The sequence below is a fragment of the Hipposideros armiger genome, unplaced genomic scaffold, assembly GCF_001890085.2.
Source record: "Hipposideros armiger isolate ML-2016 unplaced genomic scaffold, ASM189008v1 scaffold_222, whole genome shotgun sequence".
In the NCBI taxonomy this organism is placed as follows: Eukaryota; Metazoa; Chordata; class Mammalia; order Chiroptera; family Hipposideridae; genus Hipposideros; species Hipposideros armiger.
The window spans coordinates 1,775,758-1,793,840 of NW_017731572.1; the positions used below are offsets into that span (position 1 = coordinate 1,775,758).

Sequence of the window (18,083 nt, forward strand, 5' to 3'; positions counted from 1 at the left end):
GTATTCACTTTTATTTTAGGTATTTAGGTCTATAGTAATACTTGAAGACTATAAAATTGTCACTTAGTACGGAAGTTCTGATGAACAGAAATCTGGAAGTCATTTGTATTTCTTTCTAAACTTTCCCTAATACTGGGGGATAGTAGGATCTTAGGAAACTGCTTTTGTTAATATGAACCTAATTTTCCAGGTCTATGCAAAGGATGGCACTAGCTATATTCTCACACGGGGATTCAGACTGAACTATATCATTAATTCTCCTTGCTTTTAATAACTGTTATCAAGAATACAAATCCAAAGTAGTATTAGCACATGAAAGTTTTCATCATTAATACCAATATACTGTATGTTCACAATATGTGTATTGGGTAATGGGTATGGCAAGAAAGAGCGAAATGTGGCAATTCTCCCTGTGAAAGCTATAAAGTCTGGAGACAAAGAGAATATTATACTACATATTATAATGTAATATCAATAAGCTGTTTATTAGCCTATATTTCCAGAGTTTATGGAAATATACACTTTTTTGTGTGTAAAATCAGGTAAAGAGCCAGAATAAAAGATGAAAAGCATAGAAAAAATATGAATCTAAAAATAGATTATTTAAATATATATTCAATGCACATAATGATGAGTTATGAGTTTGATGCAAAAACCAGATATGGTAGCAATCTAAATTACTCAGAGAAGTTTTTCTAGAGGATCAAGAATTTTAAAACTGGATGCAGTTGAGATGCAACCTTCCTGGACAGCATAAAAGAAAAGCTAAAGGGAACCACCCATCTGAATAGGCTTAAATGGCACTGTGAGACAATAACTTCAATTAGATGTGTAAATGCAGTTTAGCTGGTAATTAGATTTCACACTGTCACACTGGCCTTCGGAAGGGTGTGGAATTGCCCTTCTCACTGCATTGGCTCCTCTTTCACTTTGTTCCCACATTACCTGTAAATGATTGCGTGCCTCATAACTTGGCAATAATGACAAAAATAATGGCTTACTTTCTATTTTTTGGAAAATTATCCAGAGCAGGGCAGGAGGCTGTCTTAATATTCCCATCAAATCTTATTGAGAGCATTATTTAATTGTTTTCTCTTCCTGAGAATCATTGCCCACATTTTCCACATGCCTGAAAAAGAAAACACACATGCAAGAAAATAAAATGATATGCCTGTGGTAATAAAGCATGTTAAGCATTGGTTAGGGACGCCCCCCTCAGAAAAATGTCTCCTGTAAGACCCTTCCTAATGATTTTAATCTGCTCCAGGTACAGGAGTGTTCCCAGCAAGCACACTGGACTGTAAATCAGGTAACCAGGACCTAGATTACTGTGTGATTAGTGAAGTTTCTCTTCTATTCTTTGGATCTCAGTCACTTTATTAGTAAAACAAGGAATATGGATTAGATGATAATAAAATCGTGTCACCATTACAGCCAGTATTTCCAGACATCAGTTTTCATAAGGCAACCTACTTCCATTACATTGATTGAAATATAAGTACAATAATACAGGAATGGTTTCAAAACAGGACATGGTAAGCAAATTTGGTGTCAGTTCCTGACAGTCAGTGTTGACATAGAGAGATGCAAGACCACAGAACCAATAAAGCAAATATTTTTAAAATTTAAAATTGGAATAGAAAACAATGTTCAGGTATTGTTGTGAAATCAATTCCATGAGTAGCTGATGGAAGAGAAGTCATAGCTGCTGCATTTCTAGACAGAAAAATGCCCTGTTCTCTAATATTTCCCTATGCTGAGCTTCATAGAAGAAACAGGATTTCCCAAGAGACTTGCATTTAAAATAAGGAGAGAAGCCGGACATTGTTCAACTCAGCGAGGCCATCCAGTTTTGGATCAAGTTTGAAGTGGGAGTGGTATGATGTGACGATGAATTAGAGGTGACTGACTAGGGAAAACAAAAGAAGCTATCTTTGGCTGCTCTTCATGAAGCAAATTTTAAAATGAAATTTCCCAGCATTCTTGAAAAAGCACAAAAATTTGCAAAAAAAAAAATTATGCCTTCTCGGGAGGAACTAACAATCTTTTTATAACTCTCTGGTAAAGAACAGGAACTTCCTTTCCTAGTATAATATCTGCAATTGTGTGGGCAGTTGACAAGACTTCTCACAGGCGACTCTGAAACAGAAGAGCAGCAGGCAACAAAGTCCAGGGATTCCAGCACAGAGCTGCCTCTGAAACAACACCTTACATTATTCCAAAGGCAGATTGCTTGCAGATTGCCAACAACTCAAATTATTTATAGGAGATTGATTCATATACTTAACCTAATGTGAGAGGAAATATTTCTAATTATATCCAAACATCTTTAATACGAGGAGAATTATGCTTGGAGACCTTCATTGCCAAAAACATGTTTGGCCAAATAGTTTTTTAAGAAAGAGGAGGAGGCTACATGTTTTCCATATTTGAGCCTATAAAAGTACCTTGGAATGAGTATGACTTGTCTTTCCTCATAAAGCTTCAAGGTAAGTGTGTGTGAGGACAGGGCTCTGAAGGACGGTAAGGGATGTCTGGCTGCCCGCACGCATGCCACACATCCTGGCTCCTATTGCTCCTGGCTGCCCTTCCAGCGAAGCACCACCTCACTCGGGAGCAATTTTAATTTGATGTTTCAGTGTTCCCAGTCATTTCCTGGTTCTCAGTTAAGAGTTATGCATGCTATTCTTGGGAACTGTTAGAATTTAATTCACAATAAATTTGTCCTTTTTCTTCTAGTTCTGACCCACTTCAAGGTTGCGTCTCTAAGGTAAGATACTGATTTTTTTTTCCTCATTCCTCTCAGGGTGAAAAAAAGTCTTCTGCTGTGGTTTGGAGAGTGCTCAGGGAGTTATGAAATAAAAGTTTTTCTTCTTCATGGCTGGTCATGCTTCCCTTGAAAAATTCTGAGGGGGATGTTAGAAATGGGTTCTCATTCATTTATATCCTTTGCAATATATGAAAATGCTTTCTCAGAGTTTTTAGGAGTTCTATACACACTTCTTTTCAATGTCCAACATTACTTTGTCTTTTAAATAATAGAATTATAATACACAATACATTTCCATATTATTATTCATTTATAGAGAAAATGCAAATTTCCTATACTACAGCTTTTACGCAACACTGTATAATGTAAAAATCATTGAGATGCTGTCTGAATAGATTGAATCCTTGTCTTGGAAAAGTGGCTTAAACTTACATGTTTCACAATCTGTAAAATGGAAATTTTAAAAAACATAATATGGAAAAGGATTGTGAGCTAAGGCAACGCATTTTAATTGTGTTGTCTGGATCTGTGTAGTTTGAAAGGAAAAATATGGAAAAGTTTGGCCAAGTACTTTGAGTTTCCTTGGAAAAGATAACTTTATTATTATTATAGAATAGGTTATCTACAATCAATATTGACATGATTAATGAATGTTAAAGTGGCAAGCGACAAATCTTGAAAATTTTTGTGAACTTCTTATAATATTAGTAATAAAGCAAGAAAATATAGGTAATAACTTATATTAAGTCTTTGAGGATACTAAAGATAGGTGAAGAAGCTGCGTTTGTCAAAATCATGATACAGTAACAAGAGAAATTGATGAATAATAGAATATATTTTAGCAAAACAATGCAAAACAAAGTTCCTCACATTTTCGCTTGCCCGTATTGGGTAGTCTTTGAAAATCCAAATCTATAATGAAAAGATTTTCACCACATACAAAATAGTTCCTAGAATTTTAGAAATATATTTCATCTGTTCTTTTAATTCCCCAAGCTAGCTTTGAGCCATTCGCTGTATCTAGCATGTGTTCTAAGAGGTGTGAAGGATGCCATAGAGGGAAAAGTGCTCCCTGCTTGCAAGGTGCTTATAATCTAATCGGAAGATAAGAACTATAAGTAAAAGAGATGCGGAACACCCTGTCATCATCTTAGCTTTGTGTTCTGTATAAGCCAATAATAGGCAGCTTATAAAGATTAATGTACACAACAAATGAAACTCAGAAAGCAGGTATAATATCATGTGGTAGGTGAGCCAGAAACCACAGTCTTTTTCCAAACACATGATTTGACTAAGTATCTGTCAGCACTGGCACAGAACATGGAGGCTGACATTTCACCTCCAGCCAAGCCAGGGAGGTGGTCACGCTCAATGCAACACTAGGCACTCCACTGGTCAGTGAATAAATAATTTTTTTAAGTAAATCTGGTGGTCCAGTTTTTTAAATTTCTATAACATCTTTTATTCTTCAGCCAGGCAAAGTCTTCAACTGGGCTGCCATCAATAACCTGCAGCCATGAGTGGAGACCAGGAAATGGCTGTTTTTGGGGAGGCTGCTCCTTACCTCCGAAAGTCTGAAAAGGAGCGTATTGAGGCCCAGAACAGGCCCTTTGATGCCAAGACATCTGTCTTTGTGGTGGACGCTAAGGAGTCCTTTGTGAAAGCTACGATACAGAGCAGGGAATCGGGGAAAGTGACAGCCAAGACTGAAGCTGGAGCTGTGAGTAAAACATCTGGAGATGATTAGACTGTCCCTCATTTGTGCTGACACTTATTTTTTGACCTGGCCTCTCTTGTTTGACTTGACAGACTGTAACTGTGAAAGATGACCAAGTCTACCCCATGAACCCTCCCAAATACGATAAGATCGAGGACATGGCCATGATGACCCATCTCCACGAGCCCGCTGTGCTGTACAACCTCAAAGAGCGTTACGCAGCCTGGATGATCTACGTGAGTTTGATCTCATGGACTTCTGCTCACTTACTAGTAGTTAATATTTTTGACAAAAAGTAGATTATTAAGGTTCCCATAAAATAATATGTATTTTTCTTTTTGGTGCAGACCTATTCGGGCCTGTTCTGTGTCACCGTCAACCCCTATAAGTGGCTGCCGGTGTACAACCCCGAGGTGGTGGGTGCCTACCGAGGCAAAAAGCGCCAGGAGGCCCCGCCCCACATCTTCTCCATCTCTGACAACGCCTATCAGTTCATGCTGACTGGTGAGTGGCTCAACTGTCTTGCATATGAATTATTTTACTACCTATAATCACATATGTTAAAGCTAAAATGACCTTTCGAAATAATCTATTCCAACCTCTTAGTTGTACAGAAGAGGTGACTAAACCACAGAGTGGTACACTCTGTGAAAGCAGGGACTAAAATTCAGCTCTACTGATTCCCCCTCCATGATTTTACCAGACCATGCTATTGATCCATCCCTATTAAGTTTTTTTTAGTCTCCCTGCTTGAAAATACATGATTTATTTTATGCATTTAAATAACAAAGTAAGATTCAGTAACAACTGAATCATATTGTCTGAATAGAAATGAAAAATATATGTTCAATCATTTTAGTGCCTAAGTTTCTTGTTGATTATGAATTAGATACTTTTAGAAGTACTGCTATCTCTTTTAATTCATCAGAGACCATTTCAGATATAATATCTTTCCTTTGAATGAAGATGGTGTTTGGGGGCTATAGGCATATAAACAAAAGTAGTTATTTTCCCCCCTTAAAAAGATTTTATTCTGATTGAAGCACATTTTTCACCTCACCTTTCTTGGTCCCAATGTCATACTTTTGGGAAGACTCATCAGAGTTAGGGTTGCGGTCTTTGGCTATCAGACAAAGGGGTGTGTGTGTGTGTGTGTGTGTGTGCGTGTGTGTGTGTGTATGTGTGTGTGTGTCCGTGTCCAACTGATCCATTTAGAAAGTAAATCTCAACCTTGGCTTGACTAATACCATTTTAACCTATTAAACTACAGTCCAAACCCTTAGCATATTACACATTTTTCAGTTATATGCATTAATCAGCAGACAGCACGACATTGAAATTGCAGATGACAATTAGGGAATGTATCTGCCTTTGGAAATTTCTGCTCTTTGTTTTAAACCAGGGCACACTTCCTATGGAGGCTTAAGGAATTTAAGATATGACAATGTTTTATGTCTCTCTACCCCAACTAGAGGCATGAGAATAATACCATATATAACTTTACAATAACGTATTGAAAAACTCCATTGGAAATGACAGTTATCCTCAATTTCCTAAGCATTTCCCTATACAAAGTTGTGTTTGTGTAACTGGTATGCATGCTGACTGTCCACTGTTTTCTTTCCAGATCGGGAGAATCAGTCCATCCTTATCACGTATGTATTACTCTTCTGAGTCTTACTAATATTGTATTCTCACTGGGAAAATGACAAGCCGATAGAATAAATTAATGCCCATATACTAAAGCAATGGCGTGATCAGCTTGGAACTAGATATTGTTTTCACTTTATTGTAGAGTTTAGATAGCATCAAAATATAAACCAATGCCAAAAATTACATCACTTGTTCATCCAGTCTTGAAAGTTCCACAGGACTTACCTGGGAGGAGGGGATGTAAAACCCCTTCTCTGGGCATAGCCAGAAGCTGGTACAGGACAGAGAGCAGCACACAGCCTTCTGAAGGGTGAGCAGTTTGGGAATGTTACCAGTGGTTCATTTGTAAGGCCCCCTTGAGGATGTCTATTTTTCGAAAGACGTAAGTTGGGCCTTGTCTTTGGTGGAAGGAAACTGAAGAACATTTGAATTGTTTCATAGTGTTTTTTACTAAGTTTCATTTACTACCTAGTTGTTGAGTGGCTGCTTTTTGGAACCCTCAAGCCCAGGCCTCAGCACCTCGAAGAGAGCCTGGCATATTTTAAACACTGAAGAAATGTGTGTTACATGAATAATGAATAAGTTTCTCTACTTCTTCTCAGTGCTAAACAATAGAAGTAATATGAGCCGTATGTAGGCTGCATAGAAGGATCCAGTAGACTCTGACAAAGACATGTAAAAACAGATGCACTGGTAGTAAATGCTGATGGGAGTAGCCTCGTTTGTCACATAGCTTAATTTCTCACATATGTCTGATCACTGTTTGACAGCGGAGAATCTGGTGCAGGGAAGACTGTGAACACCAAGCGTGTCATCCAGTACTTTGCAACAATTGCTGTCACTGGAGAGAAGAAGAAGGAGGAAACTGGCAAAATGCAGGTGAGTCTGACAGCCAGAGTCAGGATCAAGGCAGCCCGGGCTCCCAGGAAGTCTGGAGCCCCAGATGTGAGGACTGCTCTTGCCTTTGCAGGGGACTCTGGAAGATCAGATCATCAGCGCCAACCCCCTGCTGGAGGCCTTTGGCAATGCCAAGACCGTGAGGAATGACAACTCCTCGCGCTTTGTAAGTCTCTTGGACACAGAAGGGTTTACTCAGCCCTTAAATGCCAGAGAAAGCATGTCTGAATTATCATTTCAATCTCCTCTTTCTTGTGTGCTTCAAGTTGTGTAGATAACATCATCTTTTTACTTGCAAGGGTAAATTCATCAGGATTCACTTTGGTACCACGGGGAAACTGGCTTCTGCTGATATTGAAACATGTGAGTAACAGAACCTCCTAAATAGAATCCAAGAATGACAAATGATGGTTTGGAGGAACATTTTGCAACTTCTACTGAGTCTGGCGCCTGTGCAACTGCAGTCTGCTGCCAAACGTGCTCAGGGTTAATGCCAGTCTTATCCAGTCTTATCTGGTTAATGCCAGTCCACAGTGTGGTTTAGCCATGTCAGTCATGAGCTAATGATTCTGTAGTTACTGTCAGGAGCTGTTGGGCTTGTCTGATGTAGTCCAGCCTCAAAACGAATTTTAAATTTTTTTAAGAAAAAAACTAACAGTGGGGGTAAACGAGTTGCCTATGGCTTGAGTATATGCGATTACTTCCTCATCTGAGCCTGGATAAATGTTGTTTTAGTAGCCCCTCTATTACAAAGTTAGAAGAGACCCTGGGGACGGAGGGGTTATCAAGAATCAATTATATTTCAAATGTCAAGGCTCTAGTGTATGAGAAATGAATATGCCTTGGGCCAGCATGTTTCAGTTTATTTCTAGAGATGGAAAGAGCAGCTGCCATTGTAGAGGTGTAATATGTGATGCCTCGTGGAGGCATTCAGCTGAAATCTCAAGGGGCCAATGAAATTGAGTTAATTATCCTAAGTGCCAAAATCACTCCAGGAACTTTATAATTCCCCACCCCCATCTGATGTCTATTTTGCATTGCAGATCTTCTGGAGAAGTCTAGAGTTACTTTCCAGCTAAAGGCAGAAAGAAGTTACCATATTTTTTATCAGATCATGTCTAATAAGAAACCAGATCTAATTGGTAAGAAAGAGCTTAAATTTATAAGCTAGAAGTTAATCATTTTATTAACATCTCCGAATGTAAAACGTATCCCCTGAATTCTATGCACCCAGAAATGCTCCTGATCACCACCAACCCGTATGACTATGCTTTTGTCAGTCAAGGGGAGATCACAGTCCCCAGCATAGATGACCAGGAAGAGTTGATGGCCACAGATGTAAGTTACACATGCAGTTTTGTAAAAATCCATTATGTATGGGAATGACAATAACAACATGCCGTAGGTGTGTGGTTATAGATAATTTACAGACATAAATTCTCCTAAATAAATTTGGGTCTTCTGCCCTAATTTTTGTTCTCTCATTTCTCCTGGTAGAGCGCCATTGACATCCTGGGCTTCACTTCTGATGAAAGGGTGTCCATCTATAAACTCACAGGAGCTGTGATGCATTATGGGAACATGAAGTTCAAGCAAAAGCAGCGTGAGGAGCAAGCAGAGCCAGATGGCACCGAAGGTACCAAATGAAGCTCCATCTGTGTTTAATCAGAGAATCTGGGTCCAAAAAGCCCATTTCAAACTCATGCCTCCTACACGACTGAGCTTCTGATGGACATATACAACTTTACCCTCACACAGAGCTTCTATAAAGTGATTCACTAATTCCTCTGCCCTATGAATTATGGGGTACACAGTAGGTCATGTTGGGTACCTGAACTGTGTCTCACTAATTACTCTGCCCCTATGAATTATCAGGTGCACAGTAGGTCATGTTGGGTACCTGAATTGTGTCTCACTAATTACTCTGTCCCTATGACTTATGGGGCACACAGTAGGTCATATTGGGTACCTGAATTGTGTCTCTACAGTTGCTGACAAGGCAGCCTACCTCCAGAGTCTGAACTCTGCTGACCTGCTCAAAGCCCTCTGCTACCCCAGGGTCAAGGTTGGCAATGAGTACGTCACCAAAGGCCAGACTGTGCAGCAGGTAAGTGCACAACTTCAATGAATCACACACAACCTAGGCCTTCATAACATGTCTTTAATAACACCAAAAACATTACTCTGTCCATGAAGGTGATCAACTCAGTAGGCGCTCTGGCCAAAGCCATCTACGAGAAGATGTTCCTGTGGATGGTGACCCGTATCAACCAGCAGCTGGACACCAAGCAGCCCCGGCAGTACTTCATCGGGGTCTTGGACATCGCTGGCTTTGAGATCTTTGATGTGAGTTTACAGAAACTTTGTAGCAGGAAAGTTTACAAATCATGCTGCTGCCGTCAATATTGGAAAAAGCCTATGAAAAATAGCTGTACTACAGACTAGACACATGAAAGAAGACCCAAAGTCTATGAAAGGGCATGAACTTTGGAATGAGACAGACCTGGGCTCAAACTCCACCTCTGTCAATTCCTACCTGTGTGAACTTAGATAATGTGCATGATATCTGACCAATCATAGGGCAAATTCAGCAAGGATCTATAGGTAAGTCACCTAGCATTCCAAATAACACATTCACTTCTGAGATCATTCTGCCAGTTACAAGAAATCTGAGTTTAAAGCCCTAAGCACAGACCCCAAGGACACAGCTAGTACTCAGTAAGTGATAAAGAAGGTGATGAGGGCCACAATGACAGCAAAGATGACAGTGGGGAAAACAATGACAAATTCAAAGATAAGTTTCAAGATTCCTACGTGCCCTGCAGTATCCAGGTGCAGAGGATGGAAATGGCATTGTAAAGAAACTCAAATTTATCTGCCTAAGAAGGAATACCTCCCCTCTAGCTTAGGAAATGAGGGTACTGAAGTTCTCTATGTGACAGCAGTATCACAGATGTGTCCGATCTACAGGTCGTGTTTCTACACCTTTTTCTATGAGTGGACAGATAGACACAGGAGGAATCTTTCTGAGATTTAGGGACAAGAACATTTCCAGAGATTCCCAAGTCCACATGGGAAGAGAAGAATAATCCAGCACCAAGCAGGAACAAGAAGAGCAATTCACACTTTTTCAAATTAGAAAACTAACGACAGTGCATACTTACAACCTCTTGAATGTTTTTTATAACATACTTATTGATATATAATTCCCATATCATAAAATGTATCTACTGAAAGTACTTAATTCAATGGTTTTAGTATATTCACAGATATATGCAATCAACATGACAATCGATCGTAGAACATGTTCAACCCCCAACAAGAAACCCCATCCTCATTAAGTCATCCATCACTTCCCCCTCCCCCAGCCCTGAACAACCACTAATCTGCTTTTTGTCTCTATGGACCTTTTCTGGACCTTTCATATAAATGGAATCATACAATATAGAGTCCTTTATAACTGGCTTCTTTCACTTAGCATAATGTTTGCAAGGTTCATCCGTGTGGTAAAACCCCTTTGACTTTTGTGTATGGTGATACAATTCTTAGACAAGAGCACTCCCAATTGTGTTTAGATCTAGGGGTCCTGAATAGCAAAGCAGAGCATGTCTCCTCAAGTTCTAACACTGGTTACAAACACTGTCTCTGGTGTCAAAGCATTGGAACCCCAACCATTCTCCTGTTACCCTGAACTTACTCTGTTTTTTTTCTTTTATTTCATAGCTCTTATACCCTCTAGTACAATATATAATGTGCCTACTAAATGTGTATTATTTATTTTTGTCTTGCCCCCCCAAAAAAAACCCACAAAAAACATTGGAACCCTCACTGTGCCTCTTCCTAGCAGGGTCTTGCACAGGTTATGTAGCCTTCCTAATAATGTCCCTCACCCGTGAGATGGGCAAATAGTATGACCTTAAAAAGATGGTCATGAGGATTAAATGCAATAATTTATACAAAGCACTTAGCATAGTGTCTAGCATATGGGAAATGTTCGACAAATGTTATTTGTTGAGTTTTTGTTTCTATTATTAGTAACAATATACAGACCACCACAGCTCAGAGGTATCAACTTTAGCTAGTTATACAACATAACCACAAAGGCATAAATTACCAGGAAACCTCTGATCCACAAAAATAGATATAGTAAAAACCCAATAATTGTTTAATTGCATAGGGAAGTATCACGCAGAGCCTGTTTACTCCTATTTAGGAGATACCTCCATCAAGTGTGGTGACACTTCCTAGCCCACAGCAGCAAAAAAGACATAGAAGGGAGAGAGGGGCTTGTACAGTCAGGGTGAAGCCGTCGCATCCTAACAGGGCAGTTGCTAGGCAACTAAGAAAAGCCCCTTATCAAAAAGAAGGTTTTATTATAAAATGAATGTTCATTTGTATTTTGTACTTATTGTAGTTCAACAGCCTGGAGCAGCTGTGCATCAACTTCACCAATGAGAAACTGCAACAGTTTTTCAACCACCACATGTTCGTGCTGGAGCAGGAGGAGTACAAGAAGGAGGGCATCGAGTGGGAGTTCATTGACTTCGGGATGGACCTGGCTGCCTGCATCGAGCTCATCGAGAAGGTTCGCTTGCTTTTTTCAGATCGCAGATTGTACTGCTGAACAGCATTTAAAAGAAAGTCACAAAATCTTAGTATTTACTGTGGTAAAAGATTGCTCCTTGTAAGCAAAATCAGGAAAGCTCCTTTTGCCATCTCTGAGGTAGGTGTTCTGGTAAAGGAGACTGAATATTTTCCATAGACTCCAGGCCTCTACCTTTCCCCACATTTTGCAGTGCAAAGTCTTTTTTTTTTTTTAAGCTGAGCCATCCTGCCACCTGTTGGCAGCTCAGCTCGGGCTGGGAATCGAACCGCTGTTGCTCAGAGCTCAAACTCTTGAGCGAGCTCTTAACCAACTGAGCCACTCGGCCGACTCTTTTTGCAGTACAAAGTCTTATATTTAAAACCATCTTTCCTTATACAAGAGCACTGACAAGAGTATCTTTTACTTATTTTTTTGTCATCCTTAGATATCATTGGCATTTGAAATATACATTTCTAGTACGTTAAAGTGGAGGTTCTTGAATTTCAGTTGTGCCAAAGACTCACCATAAGTAATACACTTACAGATTTCCCTAATCTCACCCCTAGAAATGCTTTTTGGTGAGTGTGGGGTAGAACCTTGGAATCTGCATTTTTTATCACATGACTCTGATGCAACTAATTTGCAAGTCACACTCAGAGAAATATTGCTCTAATGCCTTTGGGGCAAGGACACAAACTCCACCAGAGCACACCCTTTGTTTCTCTCACTATCCATCACATCTCAGAGCCTGACACAGCACCTAAATCTTGATAGATACCCGAGAAATGTTTGTTAAACTAAGAAATCTGGCCAAAGGAATGAATTTTCATTAGCTATAAGGAAGTAAAGGATACATTTACTCAAATAGTATCATAATTTTACATATTATTTCTACATCAGACAAAATTAAAATGGCATTTGTTTCCTTGCATTCTTTCAGCCTATGGGCATCTTCTCCATCCTGGAAGAGGAGTGCATGTTCCCCAAGGCCACAGACACTTCCTTCAAGAACAAGCTTTATGAACAACACCTTGGAAAATCCAACAACTTCCAGAAGCCCAAGCCTGCCAAAGGCAAGGCCGAGGCCCACTTCTCGCTGGTGCATTACGCGGGCACCGTGGATTACAACATCGCCGGCTGGCTGGAGAAGAACAAGGACCCCCTGAATGACACTGTGGTCGGGCTGTACCAGAAATCTTCTATGAAGACTCTAGCTTACCTCTTCTCTGGGGCAGCAGCAGCTGCTGAAGCAGGTAATTTTCAGTAGAATTAATCTTTTGCTTAATGTTTAAAACATAAACAGAGAAAGTGCGTGTATGATTGCTTGTGCTTTCTCTGCCCTCCTTAGAGTCTGGTGGAAAGAAAGGTGGCAAGAAGAAGGGCTCTTCCTTCCAGACGGTGTCTGCTCTCTTCAGGGTACACACTTCCTTTTCTCTAATTACAATAGATTCAGGAAATTAAATTTTACTTCATTGGGTGGAAAAGGGGAAGTATTCTTGCAAGGATTCTAGAACTGGATGTGACTCATGGAAATGGTAGAGCTGAGTCACAGGGAAGTTTGAGATGGTTTGGAAGAGATGCTCAGTAGAATATGGGAGACACGGGCCTTGGGAGGGATGCGAGTGAATTGCAGAAGTCAGTATCAGATGGTAAAATTCAATTTGGGGCCTGGGAAATAAGGTCCTTTGACACTTAAAAGGGTCTACTGGGATAGGATTGAGCAAGACATGAGATTTGCTTGAAGCTTTGGGAGCCTCAAAATAATGTAGGTGCCTAGGTGTATATTGGTATAGAACTGAAATGAGTAGACTTTGAAAGTTAAGGATAGAATAGTGATGGAAATTGGAGCTAAAAGAGTAAGTAACCAGATACAATAAGAACTAGCTCTTTACGGAAAACTTACTTTTCTTTTGACAATCACATCTAGGATAACTGACATTCTAGTTATTCTGAAAAACCAGAATTTCCTTGCAAAATATCTCACACTTGGAAACACGCCTGTCAGTTTTCTGCCAATTCCCAGCATGAGGCATTAAAAGGCCACTTTCTATGGAACAAGAAGGAAGACATAGCTCTCTAACTATGATAAGAACTAAGCCTGCGATAGGGAAGCAGATACAATTGAAAGTTGGGTAAAGAAAAGAAAGAAAAGGCAAAAAAAAAAAAAGAAAAGAAAAGAAAAGAAAAAAAAAGAAAGCTGGGTAAAGAAAGAAATGGAGATTTGGAGGAAGACGTTGGATTATTTGTAAAACCAGCCTACATCTCTAGGCTAAAGAGTTTGGGCAGAGTATTTCCATATGTTTTGAATGTCACTCTAAATTTACAACATATGCTATCAAATTCCACAGCACTGAACAATCACTTCAACATCTAGGAGAAAGCTATGTATATAATGCACAAAAATAGGAAGTGGAAGGCTACTTTGGGAATGTGGAAATTCCAGAGATGACTCTTTGCAAATTCAAATTTGGATTCTATTCATTAGAATTGAATGGATATCATGGATCACAATGATTATGTCTGTAAATATGAATGTATGAAAATAGTACACTTTTAAACCCCATATTCATATGGTCCCACAGGAGAATTTGAACAAGCTGATGACCAACCTGAGGAGCACTCACCCTCACTTTGTACGGTGCATCATCCCCAATGAAACCAAAACTCCCGGTAAGACATTTCCCATATCCAGACAAGCGCCAGTGTGTTTGGTTTAGACCACAAGATGAGGCATGTGTATTCTCCCTTTTAGGGGCCATGGAGCATGAGCTTGTCCTGCACCAGCTGAGGTGCAACGGTGTGCTGGAAGGCATCCGGATCTGCAGGAAGGGCTTCCCCAGCAGAATCCTGTATGCAGACTTCAAACAGAGGTCAGACTTTCTCATATGAGTTATTTTAAGAGAGTCTTCTTATTTACTTTATTTTTTCAATGAAAGAATCATTTATACCTTCTATTAGAATTAAGGAGAAGAAGAGAAACAAATTTAACAGATTCTGTATTGACATACCAAAACTTGGATACCCTTTGAATATACACACACAAAAAAAGATACAATTTCTTGTTTATATTTGTTAGACTACCCAACAACTATATTGTTTCTATAGTAAGGCAGGAAGTTTCCTTGTTGATGACAACAGCTATATCATTTATTTATTTTACTTAAACAGATACAAGGTGTTAAATGCAAGTGCTATCCCTGAAGGACAGTTCATCGACAGCAAGAAGGCTTCTGAGAAGCTCCTTGGGTCCATTGACATTGACCACACCCAGTATAGATTTGGTCACACCAAGGTAATAGTCTCTAAGGTCTATCCGATGCTATTCCCTTCCCTTTGAAGTTTATGTAAAGTTTCTGATCTGCAACTCTACCCATGCTCAGGTCTTTTTCAAAGCTGGTCTCCTGGGGCTTCTAGAGGAGATGCGAGATGACAAGCTAGCCCAGCTGATTACCCGAACTCAGGCCAGGTGCAGAGGGTTCTTGGCAAGAGTGGAGTACCAGAAGATGGTGGAAAGAAGGTATTAATAGGGACACCTTACTATAAACCCCATCAGCCTAGGCTTTTCAATTCTGATTCCTGTTATAACCTGACTTTGAAAATTTCTGTTCCTATCACAGAGAGTCCATCTTCTGCATCCAGTACAATGTCCGTGCTTTCATGAATGTGAAGCACTGGCCCTGGATGAAGTTGTATTTCAAGATCAAGCCCCTCCTGAAGAGTGCAGAGACAGAGAAGGAGATGGCCAACATGAAGGAAGAATTTGAGAAGACCAAAGAAGAGCTGGCTAAATCAGAGGCAAAAAGGAAAGAACTTGAAGAGAAAATGGTAGCCCTAATGCAAGAGAAAAATGACCTACAACTCCAGGTTCAATCTGTGAGTGTCAGAACTCATTTCTTTTAACCTGATGCAAAATTTCAGTTGAGCAGTTGCTAGGGGAAAGTGTGAATTCCACCTTACTAAGGGATTTATTATCAATCATTCCTAATTTAAAACTCCTTAGAATGTTCTATAAAATCTCATACACAACATTACTAAAAAGCACTGTAATAGGATTCCTTGCTCTTAAGAAGGGAAAAATGAAAAAAAAAAGGTTTTCCTTTTCCCTTATTGTTTCCCCTAGCAAAATATGGGCAGGAAATAAGATTCTGTGCTCCCTAAGATTCTCCCTACTGAAAAATGCAAATAAAAGCAGTGAAAAAAGAAGAATATTGACAATGAAGAGAGAGGAGACTTTGTAATGATAATGCATCAACTTGAAGCCATTATTCTGAATTTTTATATCTATGGTTCCCTGGCAACTTTCCTCTCAACTGTATCTCTGGAAACTCTCTAGTACCTGAAAGAATAGGGTCATTGCAAGGATAATGGAAATACTTTCTATAAATAGTGTCAATTTTTATGCAAAGCATGACAGATTCAGTTGATGTTCTTGTTCTCACATCCCAATCAATATCCAGAGACATGGAAAAAAATATTTGGTCAAATGTCACAGTCTAACTCATTTTTGTGACCCAAATGACAAGAGAATTTCAGTTGCTACCACTGAAATCAACAACAGAAACATTAAAGGTTACTCTATCAGTTTTGGACACATAACTAGAAAATTTAAAGAAAGATGAACTGTAAATACACTGTGACTTTTCTTGTAGCTTATGTAGCTCAGGGTTTTCCAAATTGAGGAGTGGTTCATCATACCTTAAAGAATCAAAGAATAATTGTAGAGGGTATCTAAGCTTGATCCAAGCATACTCCTCTCCTTTGAGTATAGAATAGCCTCTTTTCAATATAATTCTATCAGTTATCCATTTAATAAATATTTGGTGAAGTTCCAAGCACCAAGGATACAACTCTGAGCAAGAAATATGGTCCCTGACCTCATAACAACTATTGCCCGACTCCTATCTCTTCTCATGAGAAACATGCTTGCTACTTCTATAAACACCACTTTTAACATGTTCAGTTTCCCTTAGTTCTTCCAGTACTCCCTTTAATTCTCAGCTACTCTGTCACTGTAGGACGCATCTTCCCTTTAAGTCACTTTCCTGATATTACCCATCCCTCCTAGCAACCTGATAGATACTCAACAACTTTGTTTATTTTTCACATACCGTATTTGCCGGCGTATAAGACGATTTTTTGGCCCTGAAAAATATGCCTCCAAGTGGGGGGTCGTCTTATACGCCAGGTACACTTCAGATAGACTGCCCATAGTGCTTGCCCCGTGCCATAGTGGCCTCCCGATGCCCGCCCACTTCATTCCACATACCGTTCAGGCATCAGCAGCGCTGCTGGGTGTATGCTCGGCTGTTATGCGATTTTGCTGTTATGCGATTTTGCTGTTATGCGATTTTACCACACTCGCAAAATCGCACACAGCCGACCATACACCCAGTATGATAGCGCAAAATCGCGAATCGCGATTTATGTATATGTTTGATTACATACAGCCTTGTGACAGTTTTCCTGCATGTCATAAGCATTTGAATATAAATATAAATGTTGAAATCAAATCTGATATTGTTTTACCTTTTATTTGGTGTGTGGAAGGTGTGCGGAAGAGGGGGTAGTCTTATATGGCGAGTATATAACAAACTCTGTATTTTGAGTGGAAATGTTAGGGGGTCTCTTATACGCCCAGTCGTCTTATACGCCGGCAAATACGGTACTAAACTTTTCTGGAAATAAATATTAAATGTAGAAAACTGAATGATCAGAAATTATATACCAACACATTAAACATAGGTTACCATGTAGGGGAGGAAAAAGTTTTCCTCAAGCCTCTTAGGGTCCTTGGCTGAGTCTGAAAATTAAACTGACAAAGATAGATGAAGAGGAGAAAAGCATACAAATTCATTGAATTTTTACATATACATGGGAACCTGCACAAGAAAATGAAGACTTGAAGAGGTGACCAGAACAGGAATCTTTTATACCTTTTAGACAAAGAAACAATAAATATGTGGAGAACTGGCATGGCAAAGGGACTTCGGCTAGGTGTGGTTAATGGTGAAGAAGTAACTAGGAAGGTAGGGTTAGTTTAACAGGGTTTGTTTATACAGTCTTCTTGGCTCCCAAGTTCCCATCTCTGGTAATAAGAATGTCTTCTTTCCTCCTTGTACAGAGAGGGTACCATTCACATGTGAGTTTTATGACCTGTCTCAGGGTAGAAGGGCAAGGAGAGAAAGTCACAGTGACCTTCTGGCTTCTGCCATTTCCTTAAGCTCCTTCAGTTTAAGGTTTTTGGTATGCCAAAGTGCCATATTTTGAGGGAGTGTGTCTTGAACCCCATCATTAAAAATATAATTGTATCATAATTTCACTAGGAACCATGACTTAAATTCATTTTTAAAAAAAATCCTCAGTGTTGTAAGTGTCCAATAAATAATTTCTAAATCATGGAAAGCCAATAAAAGTTAACCTAAGGCTTTAAAACACAATTTCTTGTTTGGTTTTAAAATATT

At 39.4% G+C, this 18,083-nt stretch overlaps 1 protein-coding gene across 1 annotated transcript in view; it reads left to right on the plus strand.

The window, feature by feature from the left end:
- Positions 1-2,467: 2,467 nt before the first annotated feature.
- LOC109389121 (myosin-1-like) overlaps positions 2,468-18,083 on the plus strand; it is a 28,019-nt gene continuing 12,403 nt past the window's right edge. The window contains exons 1-22 of the mRNA XM_019654418.1: positions 2,468-2,489; positions 2,740-2,770; positions 4,243-4,490; positions 4,580-4,723; positions 4,835-4,991; positions 6,115-6,142; positions 6,911-7,019; positions 7,111-7,203; positions 7,337-7,400; positions 8,081-8,179; positions 8,272-8,375; positions 8,535-8,673; positions 9,026-9,144; positions 9,234-9,383; positions 11,452-11,622; positions 12,563-12,875; positions 12,971-13,038; positions 14,205-14,292; positions 14,375-14,492; positions 14,791-14,914; positions 15,003-15,139; positions 15,240-15,495. Coding sequence (XP_019509963.1) covers positions 4,287-4,490; positions 4,580-4,723; positions 4,835-4,991; positions 6,115-6,142; positions 6,911-7,019; positions 7,111-7,203; positions 7,337-7,400; positions 8,081-8,179; positions 8,272-8,375; positions 8,535-8,673; positions 9,026-9,144; positions 9,234-9,383; positions 11,452-11,622; positions 12,563-12,875; positions 12,971-13,038; positions 14,205-14,292; positions 14,375-14,492; positions 14,791-14,914; positions 15,003-15,139; positions 15,240-15,495 — 2,685 coding nt within the window. The 5' untranslated portion in view covers positions 2,468-2,489; positions 2,740-2,770; positions 4,243-4,286. The remainder of the gene's footprint in view (positions 2,490-2,739; positions 2,771-4,242; positions 4,491-4,579; positions 4,724-4,834; positions 4,992-6,114; positions 6,143-6,910; positions 7,020-7,110; positions 7,204-7,336; positions 7,401-8,080; positions 8,180-8,271; positions 8,376-8,534; positions 8,674-9,025; positions 9,145-9,233; positions 9,384-11,451; positions 11,623-12,562; positions 12,876-12,970; positions 13,039-14,204; positions 14,293-14,374; positions 14,493-14,790; positions 14,915-15,002; positions 15,140-15,239; positions 15,496-18,083) is intronic.